The sequence below is a fragment of the Tenrec ecaudatus genome, unplaced genomic scaffold (genome assembly GCF_050624435.1).
Source record: "Tenrec ecaudatus isolate mTenEca1 unplaced genomic scaffold, mTenEca1.hap1 Scaffold_370, whole genome shotgun sequence".
Taxonomy (NCBI): Eukaryota; Metazoa; Chordata; class Mammalia; order Afrosoricida; family Tenrecidae; genus Tenrec; species Tenrec ecaudatus.
In genome coordinates, this window is record NW_027459130.1 from 264789 (window position 1) to 285671 (window position 20883).

The 20883-nt window shown below is 37.2% G+C and overlaps 1 protein-coding gene across 2 annotated transcripts in view; it reads right to left on the minus strand.

Annotated features, from left to right (window-relative positions):
• Positions 1-20590, minus strand: part of LOC142436502 (thyrotropin-releasing hormone-degrading ectoenzyme-like) — a 283596-nt gene extending 263006 nt beyond the window's left edge. For both annotated transcript variants that reach the window (XM_075540114.1, XM_075540113.1), the window contains exons 1-3: positions 20530-20590; positions 1081-1146; positions 279-466 (exon numbers count right to left, since the gene is read on the minus strand). In XM_075540114.1, coding sequence (XP_075396229.1) covers positions 279-466; positions 1081-1146; positions 20530-20577 — 302 coding nt within the window. In that variant the 5' untranslated portion in view covers positions 20578-20590. The remainder of the gene's footprint in view (positions 1-278; positions 467-1080; positions 1147-20529) is intronic.
• Positions 20591-20883: the final 293 nt, after the last annotated feature.

Consider the following 20883-nt stretch of genomic DNA (forward strand, 5'->3'; position numbering starts at 1 on the left):
TAAAATATCATATCTCACATTTAAAATGATTAGAATAATTTAAAATAGTCTTCAATGAAATACCATAAGTGTGCTCATCAATCAGGGGTTAAAATATGTAAGGTATCGGCAGTAAAAGGAATCAAAAATACCATATGGAAATAAAGAAATAAAAAGAGTCTTAACTTATATTTCAGAATTATGTTGTCAAAATTATCTTAAAATATTAAAATTAAAAGGTGAATGGCAAAAAGAAAAGTTCCTATATTCATGTTAAATTAAAAGAGAGTCAGTGGTACCTGCTGTTTCGATGTTCAAAGGTTTTGGTCTTAGCACTTATATCATAAATGAAGCGTTGCTGGGTAATGGTTACCCTCTTTTCGGCTGTTGCATTTCCCAAGATGGTGATAACAGGATAGCCCTTCTGGAGCGTCCACTGATCCATGACTTCTTGTATATTTACATATTTTCCATTCCTCTTCAAAGCCTTTAGAACCCAAATTGGATAAATGAGCTTTATAAGCATGAATTATACATATAATTATATTAAATCATTTTCACTTTTACCTTTAATATTTACCTAAATATGAAACATTTCAAGATCAGTGAAGCTAATATAATGTGTTACTAAAATTAATTTTCTCACCTTAAGTTAGGCTTCATGCATATATATATGGAAGTTTCATTAGCATTAATTTTTTTTACATAATGGAGAATAAAATACATTTTACTGGTAAAGTAAATACATGCAGCATCATTAAATATCCCCAGTGTGTCTAGTTGGTATATTTAAATATTTGTCATGCACACAAGAAAACATATTTCCTTAAAAACTTGCAGTATTTCTCACTTTAGCATGACTCACTTCCCAAATATATTAAAATTGTATTCCATAATTATTATCTTTTTAAAGTATGAAAGGCATCAATAACATTAAGTACATTTAAATCCCATTGTATTTTTAGTACATTTTATATAGCTCATTACTATACATTTATAAATAATATGCGACAAAGGAAATAAAAGCTCAAAATGAAAACATACTGTCAGCGTCAATAAAAGTTACCAATGGTTTGGGTTCTTTTTCTTCCTATACTTTACCTCTGAGAAGGCATTCCAGAGATCATTTCTGGCTGCGTTGCCATACTTATGAATGGTTAAATAATCCTACAAAGAAAATAAGATTTGAATTACAATTTAACTGCTAAGCAATTACCAGTTAATATAATCATTTCTCAAATCAAATAAACAATTCTATTTGCTGTGCTTATATTGATACAAAGAGAAATACTCATAAAGGTTTATAAGAATTAAATTTTAAACTATTCAAAAAAACTTAAGCATAGCATATTTTCTAATTAAGTATCAAATAACTTTAATCTTTAAAAATTATTTTTGAGAGTTGAATCATTTATAGATTTGGGGGGGGGTCAAAAAACATCCCTTCATTTATCATGTCAACCTTGGCTTTTTGAATTAAATTACCTCCCCAGTGTAATATTTTGGGAAACCTTGCCCATCAGGATTTTAGACTGGAATCTAAAAAAATATTTCATGGGATAAGAACAACTCTGACAATAACAAATCTTTACTGCGGTGGATGTCTTTCGAGTTCAGATTCCATGGAAGAGTATAAAATGAAAGCAATGTGTGGTTTTGTGTGACCCTTATCAGAAGGCCTAACTAAGAAAGATTTGGTCAAGTGGGACTGGCTGATTTTTGTCTACGTAGCCAGTGTAAATGAGTCCCAATGGCCTTCTGTTAGTCAAACAGGTAAGAGGTATCACTTTGCCCAAAGAGGACTGTTGTCACAGGCTTTCTAGTGCGAAGGTGCCTATTATCACAGAGATAAACATTGCTTTTCATTGACTTGATGAAAAAGTATTATTAAAAAGAAATTTTATCCTGGTCTAATATGTTTTTAATTTAGGAATTCCCAACTATTAGTTAAACCTACACACTCTCTTTCTAATTTAAGCCTTCCTCCTCTCTGGGAGGCATGGATGCATCGCGGTGAATGCGTCCTCAGTTATGACGACTGGGCACTTCGTTTTCCGATGTCGAAGTGGGAGAAGGAGAAGAACATAGATGATGTTAAGCAAAGTGTCTCATTTGAGATCCTTTCAGCCCTAGAACTTGGAGGTAACAGGCAAATGCTTAATTTACATGCCAGTTCTGAAACTGGGGGGAAAATGCTGACTCCATTGAGAACTTTATGTAAAGTGGGATGCTTTGGAGATAATTAAAGTTGTAGAAGCAGATTTTCTGAAATACAAATTGTAGCACCTGTGACAGATTGAGCTTTTGTGGGCAACTCACATGTTCAGATGGCACCTCCCACTTAATCAGACGCCTGGAGAAGCAACATCCACACTGACTTAGCAATGACAGATTTCTCATCAAGATGCTCTGGACAACTTTACTGCGAATTTAGATCTCCAAAGAACTAATCTGAACCTGGAGTTTAGCTTTGGGTAGGAGAGCTATATGAAGCACTCTCTATTTGAACCCTGGGACTAGGATTTAAATCATTTTCTGATTAGGTGTTAAAATTATTAGAAATTTTGCTTTTAATTTGTTTGTGTGTGTATCTTGGGGGAATCTCTTGAATACACTGAAAAACAATGGACATTGAAACTTATAAATGTATGTGAAACATCTATTTAAATGAGAACTATTATTGTTGAGTTCTGTTTATGCAGAGGTATTGGGATAATAAAAGAGAGGCAGCAAAGGGACACCGACGGATCTGGAAAGGACCGATGCAGGAATACAGGTTTCCCCTTGGGGTGGATCAGAATATCTACAGTCAGTCTACCATGAGATCGGTTGGATCTTAGCTTGATTTTGATCATTAGCTCAATGTCTTTTTTACTCTCCCAATTCTGTATAAGGCTCCAATTTGTTTCTAACAAGCTGAAATGGCAATCAGTCAGGATTAAGAAGGGGGTCTTCATATGCCAGGCTGGATATTCAGGATAGAAATGGTATGTTTTTGTTGGAATCCCATCAGCTTCAATATTCATGGCATTGGAATTCTTCAGATTTCAACTGTCTTTCCTCCCCAAACACATATTCTTTAGTTATCCCAGCCTTTCTCTTATACAACAACGATATACATATGGAAATATATTCTTAGTCTTTGGAGAATTACAAAGAAAATGTGAGGATCATGCCTATTAAAAACCATATCATCTATTTATTCTTTTATTTCCATGAATTGTATAATGCACTTAGTATAGACCAGGAAGGTTTCGTGGGAATGGAGGAACAGTGATGGGCAAAAGGTCGTTGAGAAAAAAATGTAAATAACAAGATGCAATTTGAGTAGGTCCCTGTGACTGAAGCTGTGAAAGTCTTGGACCAAAAATTACAGAGCCAAAGCAATTCCAATGGTTGGTGCATGTTTACATCGAACGACTTTAAGTTCTATTCTAACCTACCAGTAAATGAATATGACAATGATTGGATAAGAAATTTATTAATAAATATAGACACATATATGAAAATCCAACATTAGATATGACATTACAATATAAATGTATAAAGTATAATGCTTTGACATCCACTGTAAGAACAGTGATGGGCTGTCTATACTAGATATTTCAGAAATGAAAGAAGTTGAAAATAATGAAGATGATTAGTTGAATATACTTATGAGACCTATCTAGCAATATAAACTGATTACAAGTTAAAAAGGGATTAACCGAAAGCATATTCTGATATATCTACCTATGGGAAAGCCAACATGCATAGTAGTTAAAAGTGAAGTGAACTACTTTAAAATGTAGTTAAAAGGAAGGTTCAATATTATATAACCCAAACCTCTCTGCCATCAAGTCAATGCTGACTCATAGTGACCCTCCGAGGGTTTCTGAACTGTAACTGTTTGCGGGAGTAGATAGCCCTGTCTTCCTCCCATGTACCTGCTGGTGGGTTTGAACTGCCAGCCATGTGGATCACAGTCCCACACGTAACTACTACACCACCAATAGTGATTGAGGTGATATTAGCTACAATAATCTTCTTAATAAGCTCAGGCTACTGAATAGGAAACTGAATTACGTAACCAACCAAAGGGTAGCATCACTAATAATTAAGGAATGTTTCACATAAAAAACTATAATGTCATTTGCCTCTCTTAACACTGAATTGCTTTATATTCCTTCACTTAATTCACATAACATTGGGATAGGTAATATAATCATTTAAGATATCAGGAAATTTGAAATCACAGACCCTGGTCCATATCCAAACCCCATACATATGTCTACAGCCCAATATCCACTAGATTCCCCAAAGATAATTAAGGGTCATATTCAAAGAAAGCTAAACTCACTCTCCTCCCCCAAACTGTCTCTTCTTGAGGGCTTTTCCCCAATGATGAATATGAACCAAAGAGTCATCTTTCACGCCTTCCTGTCCTTCCCGTCACATTACTGCTCTGATATCCTGAATCTTCCTCTAAGGTGCCACGCTACACATTACAGCTTCTCACCTGGACACAGCGCCTGCCACTGCTTCTTCTCTCTTTCAACCCTACCACACACCACTGTGCTAGCCAGCCAATACGGTGTGCTCAGAAAACACTACACCTTGAGCTCCCTCATGGACTAGCCCCGCTGTACTTCCTCAAGCCTCTTAGCACTTGTTGCCCAGTCTCAGATTAGCTACTTTATTTGAAGATGCCTAATACAATATTTTCTCTATTTCCTAGTTCTCCACTCAAACTTTACCTTTCTCCTTTACTGTGCAAATTCACTTTAATAGTCAAGTCTCAATTTTAATGCATTTTCCCTGAGAATCTTTGCCCACTTCTGCCTCCTTTCTAATTCTGAGCCAAGTACCTTGTACCCTATCAGAAGACATATTACTCTGTGTTTCAATTGCCTGCTCATTAATTTAACTGCCCACATAATCTAAAAACTCCCTAAGTAAATCCCACCCAAACCATTGGCATCCAGCTGTTTCCACTGCATGGTCGTCCTGTAGGAGGGAGTCACACTTCCAGTAGCATTTCCTAGAATTTTGCTTCTTTTGTTTTACAGAGATCTGCCATGTTTGGTTAAAACTACTTTGCTTTTGGTTAGCACAGAACACTTCCCCACTGCAGGACTAGCGCCTCTCGCCATAAGGTCAAAAACAAAATGGTACTGGTATCCAAATGATTATGATGTATACCACAAAGTAGAATTGCCCCCTTTGGGTGTCTAAAGTTATAAATCTTTACAGGAGCAGAAATCATATAGAGCAGCTGGTACTTTTGAACTATTGACCTTGCACTTAGCAGTTCAATAAGTGATCTAATATACCACCAGGGCTCTATTGTGTAAGGTAAGGACCTGGTTGTTTTGGCTTATCACTGTTTAACCAAACTGTGTTCCCAATATAGTACGCAATAAATGCTCAATCTGCGTGTGTTTTCTGAGGTTCCTTAGTCAATATGCTTTTCTATTACTAATTTGCAATGAAGTAAAAGATTTATTACACTGATAAAAGCAAGAAAACCAAACCCAGTGCCACTGAGTTCATTCTGACTCATAGCAACTCTGTATAGGCTTTCCCAACCACATCTGGACAGGCATGCACAGGCTCATCTTTCTTCTGTGGCTGTTGGGTTTGAACAACTGACCTTGAGATTAGCAACTCACACACCAACAGTGCTCCTTACTATTCACACCAGATTCGCTCAAATACTCAAACTCATTTTTCTCAGTGTTTATTTGTTATATATAATTTACATTAATACATATGCAGTTCCATATCAAAAGATTTTGAATGATTGAATATAATACCATTTTTGGTTTTCCACTTCTGGCTAACAAGTAGTACAGTTCATAACGTTTCATATATAAAAGCCAGTGGGACTAAGAAAGGCCAGAGGGAAAGTAAAATGTTGAGCTGAGGAAGTAAAGGCCTATTATCTTTCAAGGTTTACATGCAAATAGTTATGGAATGCTTACTCTCTTATTAATGAGTCTTTCCGCGTGTTAGGGCAGCAGATTAGCTGCATGAGTAGTCTATCCCTCAGGTTACAGAGGGACCATTCAATAAAAACCAAAGATGCATGACGTACTTTAGATGTGTTTAGCTGAAAGTAAAACGAAAATTTACCCTATGATGACTTTTCTTTATTTTTTTCCCCAGGATGACTTTCAAAGTGATAAAAACGGGTCCCATCCTCTAAGAAAAGGAAGATTACAGTAGAGGTGCAGCCCCTCCCTCCGGAGCACTTCACTGAGCCCCCTTAGTGGAATCTTTCCTCCAGTTTGGGCTCTTAGCAGCTGAGGCCCAAGCACAAGATTCAGATATCACAGTCGGCAGAGACAGAATTGTTCCTTCCATCAGATGTTAAAGAATCAAGAGACCTTTGCTTCAGATCCTGCAGCCAATACCTCAAATTTCTCCTTTATCAGAATTTTATGATGTCATGAATTATACATATTAGGATTATTTAGTATATAATTTAACCAACCTAGCTAAAACATGCTTCTGATGCACTAAGCAGTACCATTTGGATCTTGCAAAAGGCAGAATCCAGTCCTTAGCAGGATATGGCTGCCTAGAGTAGGTGAAGGTGAGACGTTGAACAAAGTCAGAATTCAGTTCATGAGTAAAAGGGAAGACTCGCTCATGAGCACACCACGAACAATGCTTTCTACAGTGAGACCAGGCCCCATGTTGCACGCAGTGACTCTGCTATGAGGATGTCATCTACTTGCACGACTAGTTTGAGAAATGATAAATAAATTCAGGCATTGATTTTTTTTTCCTGACTGTATGGCAGGAAGGTTGAAACAGGTTTAAAACATTATTTCTTTCTATCACGATAAAATGTGCCTTGAACAATTGATACCAAAATATGTCAGTGTTTGGCTTTCTGACATTTAAACAGCACTTTTCGATGGGGGCAATAATTCAATACGGACTTTTATAAGAGAGCAAGGAGAGGGACACAATACTACAGGCACACTTGCCACTCTCTCTGGTAAGAGAGGATGGGCGTGCCCCCTGTCCTCAGACAACCCCATGCTCCCTTCGAGGTCTGTGAATGCCCGTGGAGTAGAGCAAAGAAGGGAAGGAAGATCATTGAAATGTATGTCCTGTCTTGGTGACAGGAGCTGGGTGGGGGCCATGTCAGCAACTGGATCTGAGAGTTCTGTAGCTCGACTCTGGCTGCCTCTCTGTATTTCACAGAACCCTTTAGTTACTACTCTATTTCCAAAGCCCAGCTATTTAGACTTTCTTTTGACCCAATGCGCTACCTTTGAACCCTGCACTAAATTTGTTCTGGATAATACAGCTGGAATTTGCTTCTGTGGCTTGCAACTCCAAACCCTAACTGATAGAATACTAAAAGGTGCCGTAAGCTGAACAAACAAAACAAAGATATGGCTAAATTTCCCTAATAACCCACCAGCTTTTGTGTGTGTTATAAAATGGACTCACTGTCAACGAGTGGATGACTCCTCACAGTAACCCAGTAGCACGGGGGACCTGCCCCTGTGAGTCTCTGAGACTGTAACTCTGTGAGTCACAGCCAACACAGAACCCCTCCACCACCAGGGCTCCGCATAATAAGTATCGGGGAAAGTTTTCAAAAGAGGCAGACCAGAAGGTTAAAGTCCACACACACAAACCTGTACACACACAGAAACTGAAAGGGATGCAGCCTGTGCAGAAGCTCTTAGACGGAGGTGCACATAAAGCGACAGCGACGACAGTGCATAATTATAATAAGCTACTTTCTTGTCTTTACAAAAGCTTCCACAGCCGGGGTCCATAAGCAGAGGAAGGACCACGAGCTCCGGACTCCAATCTGTGCCAGTGTGTGCACTGTGAGAGTGTGGTAACCTGAAGGGGTCCATGAACACCACCACCACAGATTACAAACTGCCAGGTCACAGCAATGTCACCGAGAGTGGGATAAAATCTATTGGAATGCTGGCCTGTGCCAGCATTCAGAGGATGTCTCTACAATCCCTGACCTTGAACGAAAGCAGCAAGGAGACTCACACAGTGACAGATGACAAAGTAAAATACCACAAAGCTGGAGTATAGACCAGATGCTATTTTAGGTAATATGAGAAGACTAGTTAGAGATTATGAGATTATGTAAAATGAGCATCAAAGCAGTGACAAAGCATAAAACAAAATAAAAGCAGTAAAGTTCACATTTTCATTATCAGAGAGAAGAACAGAGGAGGAAACAGAGGCACAGGTATTAATTGTCCCTATTTACCATTCAACTGTGGTCAAGCTTCCCAGAAGAACATTTGATCTCTTGGAACCCTTACTCACTTGTCAAGATCTGGAGGTTTCCAGCCACCATAAAACAGCAAGGTGCCATTTAAGAACAAAGCTATTTAAATATGCAGAACAATCACAGAAAAGTACTTTATTGTTGATATGTCATTCTGATTCTGTGGGTTTTTTTTAATGTGTGTTTATGCCAAAAGTTATCTCCCTAAGTAGTTTGATTGGCTATAGGAGGATCCAGATATTTCTCCAGGAGCAAAATGCAATTTTGCACGTTTAAAAATTTCATCATTCTACTTAATGAGTATTTTAAAACTCATACTTTCATGATAAGCTACTCAGTATGGCAGACGATTTTCACTCAAAATAAACTGTAAGTCCATGAAGATTTTTAGTCGTCTATTCATTTGATTTTTAATTAAAGACAGCGAAACATTCTTATACCAGGTTTGTTTTTATATGTATTTTATGTATTAATTATAGATCAGACTCCAACATGCAGGCACACCAGCAGAAAGGCAGTTATTTCTATTTTGGGATGTGTACTGTGTTCCAGAACAACCTGACAGGGTCCTACACCTGTAAGTGAAATAGTGTGAAAGTAATAGTCTGTTGGGGTGCTCTGGAGTACTAAAATAGCCCTACTTCTCACTTTCACTGCGAGAGTGAAATATTACTCAGACATAAAATGTATCTATTGGTAAAACTGAAGTTTGGGAACTGCCTTTGCTGAATGCCCTGGTAAAGGACTTAGACCACTACAAGCTTACCAAACAGACATATTTGGTCTTGGCTGGCAAAATGCACTATTTCCTAGGAAACAAGAGGGCACTGACGTTAAGTCACGTCTATGACCATCACCGCCCCCACCCTACTCTTGCTCAGCACCCAGTGCAGGAGACTACAGGAAACGAAAATGCATTTTAATTGAGAGATATTGGATGTGCACAGCAAGGAAATCCTTGGTAAGATAAATATATATGGTGGCACAAATATAACAATTGTGAGTTTATCTCAGGACTAAGCAGTGTGGTGTTTGTTTGTTTGTCAGTTTCACAAAGACTCACTACGAGTCAAATTCAACTCAATGACAACACACTCAGAAGAACTGGGTAAGGAATTTGGCCCTTACCAGTCATCTGATAATATTAATGTATACCTTACAAGCATGTGCTCAGAAAACAGTATAAATCTTTAGAAAAATATACATGATGCAAAAAAGATCAGGATACATTAGAAACTTTATGAGCAAGCTCAAAAAAATACTATCTGGGTTGAACCTCTCTCTGTTCAACTTTACTTCCAAGAGAAGTCAAAATGTTCCAGAGGGCCAATGAAAGGAAATTATACGAATTAACCTAAAGGAGAAAAATGCTTGGATAAAAAAAAAAATCACATCAATGTCAATGAGGGGAAGGGCAGAGTTGAGACCCAAAGCCCGTCTGTAGACAATTGGACTTCCCCTCACAGAAGGGTCACGAGGAAGAGATGAGCCAGTCAGTGTGCACATACTTTTTCTCTAGTTCTTTAATGCTTCCTCCGTGACCCCCACTCCCCACTATTATGACCCCAATTCTACCTTACAAATCTGGCTAGACCAGAGCATGTACACTGGTACAGATAGGAGCTTGCAACACAGGGAAATCAGGACAGCTAACCCCCTCAGGACCAATAATGAGAGTAGTGATTCCAGGAAGGCAAGGGGAAGGTGGGGGAGAAAGGGGGAACCGATCACAATGGTCAACATATAACCCTCTCCCAGGGGGACAGACAACAAACAGAAAAGCAGGTGAAAGGAGATTGGTGTAAGACCTGAAAAAAAATGACAAATTATCAAAGGTTCATGAGGTAGGGCGCGTGGGAGAGGGAGGGAGGAAAATGAGCTGTTACCAAGGGCTCAAGTAGAAAGATAATGTTTTGAAAATGATGAAGGTAACTTATGTACTAATGTGCTTGACACAATGGATGCATGTGTGGATTGTGATAAGAGTTGTAAGAGCCCCCAGTAAAACTATTAAAATAACAACAAATTAAACACAAAAAGCACGGAGGAAAAAGTTGAAGTCGAAACTTTATACCTGAAAAAAACTAATTCCCCTCTGAGTTTAAGAGATTTCCTGAAGTTGTAAGGCCTAGCACATGTAGTTATGCAGCCATTTACTGAGATGCCAGGTTTGCTAGCAGCTAGCCCAGAAAATGGGCATACGACATTCATTCTCGCCATACCTCTATGTACAGACACTGACCTCAAGAGGAGAGGTTTGGAAAGACGTACAGGTAACACTTAAAAATACGCACTATCTCCACTTCTCTCCAATACCTACACATTCCATGACATCAGGACCTACGACTGCCTAGCAATGTAATCGAGACCAGAAGGTTCCGCCCCACATGTTCTAGATTGGTAAGGTTTCCTTGAACATTTTTACATTTATGGGCTTAAGGACACTTCTATAAGGACATTAAATTTCTTATATTCTCAGAGGCAATTTCTTTTCTTCAGTGCTAAAATCATACACACTATACTAGTTTATTATTTGTGTTCGTATTGTTAATGTGTGTGAGATACTTTCTGTCTTCTTTTTCCTTAGATTTCATAGTTCATCTTAATCAATTCTTGGCAAATAGCCACCTCAACTTTTCAGTTCTGTTCTTCAATTATACTAGCTTGGCAAAAAAACAATTCCAGATGAATTCAAGTATTTTTCTTCTCTAAACCCGCACTCGTGCAGCTGAACGTCACTGGAGAAAATCCTGTAATTAAGCAGATTCAGTCTATGATACGTTCATAATCACCCAGCTCAAAGAGGCAATCAGTAGTTAGTAGGTGTGCCTCTTTATTCTCAGACCTACATGCTCACATTTCACCTCTCATCCTCAGCTTTCCACTACAGACCCTTGCTCAAACAACACTGAAAAAAAGCACAATTAGAAAGGAGCTCCCTCATCTCCCCACTACCAGATTTTCAAGTTTATTGAAAGCATCTTTCTACTATAAAAATTAGTCCCTTCACCACCGCAAGGACCGAGATGCCAGTTTTCTCTTCTTGAGCACTACCAAATTCCTTTTCTTGTTAGTACAACGGGCTCCCATATTGAAGTAGTCAATAAAACAAAAGCTTTCTGTGAGTCCTTATATCCTTTATAGCAAATTACTTCACTTTTCTAATATCCTTCTTTTGCAATTTTTAAAAAGTATGCGCTTATACCCATTCCACTCAACCTAATAAAATTGCAGTCTTCCAAAAGAATACGTTTCCATTTTTCCCCTACTCCACATGTATCTTACATTTAACCTTGCTGCTCGCTTTCTTGTTGTTGAAACGTGTTTCTCTCCAGGCACTGGCGACACTGCACACTTGGTACTCTGCCTGCCTTGGCAGCTGCTCCATTTGGATCTGAGGTGGCCCTCCCTCTTCTCGGAACCCCCAACCGGTACAGTCCTTCCCGGTTGGTCCCAGGCCCTCAGACAGGAAACCGCAGAGGCGTCCTTGACTCTGTTCTCTCCCTCTGCTCCCACACCTCACTCTTCGTCCAATGTACGCCAAGTCCCCGCTAATTGTACCTTCAAAATACATTTTGAATATGTCCCTGCCTCTGCATACCTAATTATGCCATATCCAACCTTTCATCCTCTTTTACCAGATACTTAAATTCCCTTCTAATTTTATTAGCCAGTTACCGTAATGGTAGGCTGATTCTTTCAAGGCCACTGCAATATTTGCAGAAAGATAGAGAACATCCCAGTTTAAAACCCTTTAAGAACACCCCACTATACTTAGGATAAAATCCAATTTTCTCCACAAAGTCTATTTGGATACCCCATGACGGGCTCCTACCCGTACCTCTCCGACCTTGTCTTTTGTCCTTCCAACTTTTCTCAAGCACCTTAGCTTGCTTCCTTTGACATGCTCAATTTTTCTTACCTTTTGCACAAGCTCTTTCCTCTTCCTGATGATCTCCCCTCAGCCCTTTTATATCCCTCAGAACTTTGTGTATCATCCATTTTCTGAAGAAAGATCTTCTAAATACCCGATAAAGTTACCTCCTCTCACTCCCTCGTAGCATTTAACACAGTTAGCACCATATATTTGTCTTTGAATCCTTTATCATATTTTATGATTCATGGAAATGTATACTATACCTGCTCTATACAGCATGCACTAAATACTCACTACTTACCGTAAGTACATAACAAGAATGTATAGAATAAATGATATTTAATGGGTCATAAATATGGGCTGTAGAAATAACTAAGTATAGCTTTTAGTATAGGAAGAAAAACTATAATTTTGTTCTGTTAGCACAAAGTATTAACAGGCAATTTTTATATTTAAATGGTTAGTGTTCTTAAATGTTTTTAAAAATCACAGGTGGAGGCCTTGAGCCAACAAACAGATGGTGGCTATTGGAGATTGCTTACAAATGGAATCATATTGAGGAAAGCAAGTGATGCCACCATTTTTTGTCTTTAAAATATTTATTATGATTTACATGAAAGTTTCCAGAGCAAATTCATTTCTAATCCAGCAATGCATGCATGGGGAGTTCCCTGGCCCGGGGTTACAATTCTCACAAGGTGTCAGCACTTCACACATTCCTGCCTTGGTTTTCCTGTTTTCATTAGCCATGGTTTGCCCCCTTTCTGTTAGTTTACTGGAAACAATTCTGCTTGATTTTGCTTTTAGATAAATACTATCTGTTCAGGTGTATATACTTGATTTTTCTGAGGGGCATGTTAGTTTCACCCATGTGTTATTGTTCACACACCAGCTGAAAGGTGGTCTCAGGCTTGGCTTCAGGTCTGAGTTAAAAGAATGTCTGAAGGCCATAGTTTGCAGGACCCACACTCTCTTTGTTCAGCCAAGGTGAAGTTGTGTCTTTCTCAAGACAGACTTAGAAGGTAGAGGAGAGCTAAAGCACGATTACCATTGACCGAAAAGAGGTCTTTCAACACATTCGATCTTACTGTAAGTTTTCAAACACGTGACCAGGAGCAGTATTTACAGATTTCTTTTAAGTCACCAACTTACAAAATGTCATCTTTCATATGATTTTAGATATTTGATATCCCAGGGGAGAAGGATATTTTCAATATAAATGTTAATGTTCAGTATCTGTAGTGCATATGCATTTGTACAAAGTTTTGAAAAGGAGAGTAAAAGCTGCAATTTTAAGTGTATAAAACACAAGGCTAAAATCTTCATAAAAGTATAAATAAAATGAATGTGTTGTTTCTATTAGGTGCCATCAAATCAGTGCCAACCAATAGCGACCCGATTCACATACAATGAAACACTGCCCTGTCCTGGACCGTGCTCACCATTTCGCCTTGGTTTGTACCCAATGTTGCAGCCACTGAGTCAGTGCATCTCCTTGAGGACCTTCCTCTTTCCACCGGCCCTCTACTTTACCAAACATGATGTCAGTTTGTTTGTAAAAAGTATGTAAGGATCTAGGATGAACGCTTGAAGTCCTCATCTCTAAGGAGTACTTTGGGCGTACTTCTTGCAAAACAGACTTTTTAGTCCTTTTGGGAGCCTGTGGAACTTTCAAAAATGTTCTCACCATAATTCAGATGCATCAATTCTTTTTTGGTCTTACTTAAGCAATGTCCAAATTAAAAAAAGGAGAGAAAAGGGTGCATCTTTAATAGTAAAGGCTTTTTGGTTGATTACAAATAATTGTATCCTTACACAGAAACGCATTGCTACTGTATGGATTCCAATACCTAGCGACCGTCGGTGGGCACTGACGCCCTGTCCCGGTCAGTCTCATGGCTGCACTCCCTACAGGGGCAGACGGCCTTTCTTTCTCCTGAGAAGAAACTACGAGGTTTGAACTTTGGACTCTTCAGTTAGCACCGAAATGCTTAAGGCATGGCTCCATCCATATAGCTGCAGAGGTCACAGGAAAGCTTGCAGTTCAGAAGCACATGGTAAGGATTCCGTGTGTAAGCCTTCCAATAAACAAATTCAGTGACAAAAAGTAATCCCTTTTTATTTAGAGATATAAATAGCCATGGCTATTTAAGTTTTAAAAGTATTTGTTACACATGAAACTATTTTCACATCAAGCAATCTTTCAATAAAAATCAAATGTTTTTCTCTTTTACATGTTCATTAATCTTGCCTTTGTAATTTAACTTGTTAATAAATGCTAATTTGGTAAAGTCCAAATGGCTAGAACCAGTTGTGATGAATCGGTTTTGTAAGACTATCATAAGTATCATCACAAACAATGATTACCAAGCGGTAACTCTTTTCCCTATCACATATATAAAACTGTGCCGTATTTTAAATGAAACAGAGAGACATTTGAGCAGAAACTGTCCATGGCCATTCATTTTAGATTAAGTGTGACTGAGTCACCATCTGGACGGAAACACAAACCATCTCCACAGAAAGGACCTTAACTTTGACACACTGTGTCTGCTCTTCTATTACTATCTGAGTTTTCATTTTCGTGAAAACCCACATGCAGGGAGCAGTCTTTCACAACTGTAAGCCTGCAGGTCTCAAACAAAAGTCCTGCATACACATGCTAACAGACAGCAGCATCTCCCTGGAACACAAGTTACTGAGCATGCTTTGCTGCTAATACTCCCTGTAGCATCGTGCCTGTCATTACTTCAGGCCATCAGAATTTTATGAGCACAAACCAATAATAATGATATTTCCTTTTTGCTTTTTATCCACACCTCATTGCCTTACATTGATTTGCATAAGCAATTTTCACCTTGATAATTGGACCCAAACACTGTGTTGTAGGTTACCTTATGGAAAAGAGCAGTTAAATACTAATCAAGAGAAATCTTTCTCTATTCAACCATATTTTAGATGATATTAAATTACTCTCTCTGGTTCAGCAGGAAGGTGACCCACTTTCTGACATAGATTTTAGGGCTTGGGTTTATATCAAGCTTAACAATGATCTTTCTTCACAATTTTAATTCCCTCATGTGGACTCATAACAACATGAAGAATGGTACAACCAGGCCCAAATCATTAAAACATTATTGTTTTGTTTGAAAGGAAAAAGCAATAGTATTACATACTAATTATTTTTGTAATAGCTACTGGGCCAATCAATGTTATCTAAGGATCCTATAATTATAGCTTTACTATTTTATTACTGGGCGAAAAACAAGAGAAAATGTAATTAGGGAGATTAAAACAAATATAAATGAAGTTAAAAGGACTCGTGTAATTTTAAAAGTCCAAAGAATCAGCACCTGAATTGGTTACTTTAAAAGTAATCCTGCGAGTTCTTCTAGAACTAGGATCTGAACTAAACGGACTCAAATTAGGAAGAAAGAATGGCACAAAGGCAGTAGATCCCAGTTCGTTTGTCCTGCTTTGTTGATCGTCCCCCATCCCACCCCCACGTTAACCTCATACACTGCTTCCTCTGCGTAACGATGAAGGCGTGTGCATGGAAACCGCACAGACTCTGGCAAATTAGAGATGTAACTATTACCAAAGGATGTTGTTTGATAATATTTGTAATGGATTTGAAGGTTTGAGTTGCAAGAGACATTGCAGAGGGACATGTCCAATCACCAAGAATTTATAGAGAGGCGAAAGAGGAGCACACTTACATTACATTTATAGTTCCAGTTACCCCGGGGAAAGAAAGGAAAACAGCACTGAGCACGGAAACTTGTCCACGCGCGGAAAGGGTAGTAATGAGGTTACGGCACGAGTTTGGGGTATTGTGATCGGTAGAGAACGAATACAGACCTCCCAAAGTGATGCTTCGAGTTTCTCTTCACAGACTGGTCTAGGAAGCTGTTTGATATATGCATAACACAGTCAAAAATGAGGCCTCAAAGGTAGCATTATATGATGCATAACTTGTTCCCGACGTGCAAGGAGACTTTCTAGTTATTGCTAATTCTTTACTGCGTTTTCACTAACTCTATTTAAGTCTCCATTGGGAACACAGCCTGCAGTAATTTTTTTTAACAACAATTCTCACTGGACAGACACTTACAGTGAGGAAGACATACAGGTTGGGACGCCATACTGGCTCACTTTCCAGATGGGCTTTTTGTCCCGTGCATATTTGATTTTAAATTAAATGTAATTTAGAAAAACTGCTGCTTAATTCCTTCTCCATATATTTATCATATCCTAGTAGGAGGGGGGTGAAGGGAGTAGACTGAAGAGCCAACAGTTTCGATCGCGTAAACCAGAAATATAAAATATTAAGTTAATTAAAAACAGAAAACTTTTATAATAGTCAATTCCCCTGTCTTTTTTCGTCAGCGCTTATTTTAGAAGTGTCATAATTAGATAGTTGGAAATTTCAGACATATCATACCAGTACTGATTCACCCTGACACCACCAAGCCAGTCCAGTCCCTCCCCAGAGGGGCCTGGAGATTACAAACCCGGTGGAAACGGGAACATGTTTCTGCAGTAAGTAATACAATGATTAGGGAAGGAACAAAAATAATGGAGCTATCACTAAAGTAACAAAAGAAAATAAAAAAGCTCTGTATCGTAATACAAAAAGCTACATATATAGTACAAATAATAATAAAATCACTAAAGTAAAACAACAACAAAATGGATCGATTACGTTTGTTCAATTGTCTGTCGTCAGCTCACCTGTCCCCTTGCTACCTTCTATACCCTGTTGAGCACTGTGCAGGCTGGAGGCCTGGGTGCCACATTTCTCAGAATCCCTTGCTAATTGGCTCCAAGGCAAATGTCTGTCAGGTGAGAAGCAGGCACAAGCTATCGGGAAGGCACTAAGAAAGAAACACTTCCCTTAGTCAAGTGCAGAAGAAGGTACTGCTGGTGGCTTCCAGGTGTACGGCTGGCAACTAAGCAAATGAGTGTTATTTTATAGTGTTTCCTGAATGTTTTGATTTTATGAAGTCTTCCCCATTTTTACTCTTTTATCCCTCCCAACTGTTTTATAAAACCCATATTCTCTATGCTAAATCCCTTTGTGCTTGAAATATTAGAATGATATTGCTATGCTTTGCTACTGCATTATATACCAGCTATGGTTTCCTGAAGCAAACCTTCAAAGATGGGTACTTAAGAAGGTGTCCTGTCAGGTTAAAAAGGAATATCATTGAGATAGAATATCCAGTAAAATTCACCAAGCACTGTTTAGTTTTTTGAAAACATAATTTAAGACAGATAAAGTCTTAACTATGAAAATGTAAATTATCCATAGCAAATCATGAAATGATTTTAGGTAACTAAAATCAAACAAATATATATGTCAAATATTGACAAAAAGAAATAAGTCACTATCAAAACTCTCCATAACAATAAATGCTGGTCTGATGGACTAAAATTAAGGTATTATATGCCCTAGAAGTCAAATGGAGTTAATATTCAGAACCTAAATCAAGCTTCAAGAAGAGCAGTGGCATATTTTTGCCCATCTATTCACATTTCTCCACATCAAATTATGAACACTAGTTTCACATGAAAGTCAAGTTGTCTAACTAGCAAATCAAATTAAATAAAATTTGGATTCAGAGATGATGAAACATGGAAAGGCTCTTAGAGATTATCTAGTTCAACTTTTGAATTGTAAACTTTGGAACCAGAGGATAAGGGAGATTTAGTGTTTTGCAGAAATCCCACCAATATTTTTTAAATAAATAAGACTATCATTTTTGCTCTGTATTCATTTCATTGTGTCATGCTTTCTGAAATATGTTTGCTATTATTTTGGGAAACGCAATCTTAAGAACAATATAGAGAGTGCACATTTGGAAAAATATAAGCAACCTACTTTAAATATATGTATGTTGTTTATAAGTGGTATATTAACTCAACAACAAAAGGATTCAATGTTTCTTCTCTCAAAATTTTACTGTCAAATATTACACGAAACTTCCAGAAAAGAAAAATTTAGGTATATAGAAAATTAACAGAAAATATCATTGTAATGTTTTTCATGTGTGGACCATGAAGACAAAGCTGCAAATACAAAAAATAAAACAACAGAGAATAAATAGAAGAGATAGACAGATAGACCGGCAGGCAGACAGATGGCAGAACAAGCTTGAGCATGCTCGAGTGAGACCAGAAGAGTAGGGAGGTGGAACGAAAAAAAAAAAAGGAAAAAACATACAATTTTAAATTTTATATTGCCTATAACTGTTAACATAATCTAGTGTCTATTTGCAAATGAAAAAATTCTATTTGTCAACAGAAAATAGTCATAGTTATTATGAAAAGAATTCATCGTTTGTCCAGCCGAGGTAAACCCTGACAGCCAGGCTTGGCTGTCTCAACAACATGCAAACCAATACTCCCCTGAGCCCCTTTGGAAAGGAAGCATATTAATATCAACTCTGACCCGTCAACATCATGACATGAAGTGTCTGTTCAGGAGGTCATCTTCAAAATGTATCCCATACATCTTCATGCTCAGGAGATGATAATTTATCACCCCGACATAGAGATCTACTGTACACTAATCCAAACTGCTGGTGATACACTAAATCAGTTTGAGTGATGAGTATAAATAAAGCTGAAAGTGAAGTACTGAAGGATACAAATCTATCTGACCAATGAGATGTCACAATGCAAATAAAATGCAATGTGGACAAACATAGAGCCCCTTACTTGAAAATTAAAGCCAAATCAAGTTTCAGAGAATAAGTAACACATTAAAACAAGTTTTATATCCAAGTTTAATGTAATGAGAATCAGATGAATAGTTTTTTTCAGATATACTTGATCTGAAGTCTATTAAATATACTTCAATATAAAAGGATATATTTAAAATGTACACATTTTGCATACTAAGGAAAATATGACAAAATAAAGCAAAAAAGGTTGCAAAATAATAATCCTTTCCAAATAAAATAACTATGATTATTCAATCTGCTGAGCAAATCTATACAGACAGATGAGAAAAAGAACAAAAACTGTACTCAGAAAATGATTTCACATCAACTAGCTACCAAGAAATCAAATTCAATTTGTATTGCTCTTATACAAGTTTAGATTTTTTCAAGAACTGTCATGCTACAACATCAATGGGGAAAACAAAGAAATGGCGGTAGAGAAGGACATTCCTCTGATATTCTTGGAGGGCGCTCCTCGAGAGGAGGGAGAAATCCAACTATGTGATCAGAACAGACCCTTTCTCCCCAACAAAATAGGTTCCATGGATTCAGCTCTTCTGAAGGTTTCCCTAATGGAAGGAGCTGAGTAAAGTAACTTCCAACCACTGCTGGAACAAATCTGTGAAAATATTTTCTAAGGGAAATTATTCTTCAGGAAATTTATAGTTTTGCTTTGTTGTGCTACGTATAACTAGCCTTGTCAAAACATAGTTAACTCTTGCTTTGTATTTTACCTTTACAAATTGTGGGGGGTAAACATAGAATTATACTACTAAAATATGACCTGATCTCAGATGTAGTTTATTAAAATTTTAAAATGAAAGCTTACTAAGAACAGATAAGATTGATAGCTCTCTCTGTCTTAGCATAATTGTATTTCAGGTGAACATCAATTTACTTTAAAGGACACTTCTAAGTAGCAGAATGCATCATAAATAATTCATCAATCACAGCTGCTAGGAACATGATTTGCTCTAGCAGATTTCAATGGAGTAAAAGTTTTATTTTTCTGTATTTGTATTTACTTTAAAAGCCATTAAGAAGCCTCTTTTTCTAAGAAATTTACTCCTAAATCTCATACTTCCTACTGCAAATACATTTTGATAAAATTGTTTATTTTCCTTTAATTTGTACAGCACTGTATTTTCTAATTAAAAAGAAAAATTTAAATGATCATCAGATAAATAACAATCTCTATCTATCTATCTATCTATCTATCTATCTATCTATCTATATATATATATATATATATATATCAACAGCGGAGCAACAGAAACACAAAATACATGTAGCTGAAAATACTATTAAGATTTTTCTTCACAATATAATTTTCCTAAGGTTATTATCACTTCTTACCTTACATAAACTTATCAGTGGAGAAAAAAGAGAGAAGTAGGCATTCTAAATATTTTATATCAATTATTTGGGCTCTTACAATTTTAATTTAAAATGAAAATTAAACATATTCTCAATCACACAATACTTCAAGCTTATTCTGGTGCTATTGAGAACATGGTATTTATAAGTTTCATTTCTCATATTGAAAGATGATGCTAACCTTATACATCTTAAACTTTTCCATACCATTTAGTAATCTTATATCAGTAATTTCTTAAACTGTAAAACATCTACATAGCATAAAATAAGAAAAATTTTAAGAGAAAACAAAGCAATTTACTTACTTGCAAACCCCTTTGAAACACTGAATGGCCCATAAAATTAGCCAGCATTTGAATTAAAGCAGCACCCTGTAGAAAACATATTTAAAAAATAAAAGAATTTGAACCTAGTGATATGATTCCAAAATTTTCTGACACCAATAAAACACAGTGTATTCTTGTAATTTATTTTAAAATATGCCTTAAACAAAAGCAAGAACACGTATACCACTTGGAAGAACTTTATTTGTTTTGTAGATCTGAAAGTTTTATGGATGCAATACTGATCGTTGCAGAATAGAAAATTCTTGGAAAGAATATCTCAGAACAATAATAAGCTATAATTTGGGTGAAATAAAAATCATACTGAGCCATCTA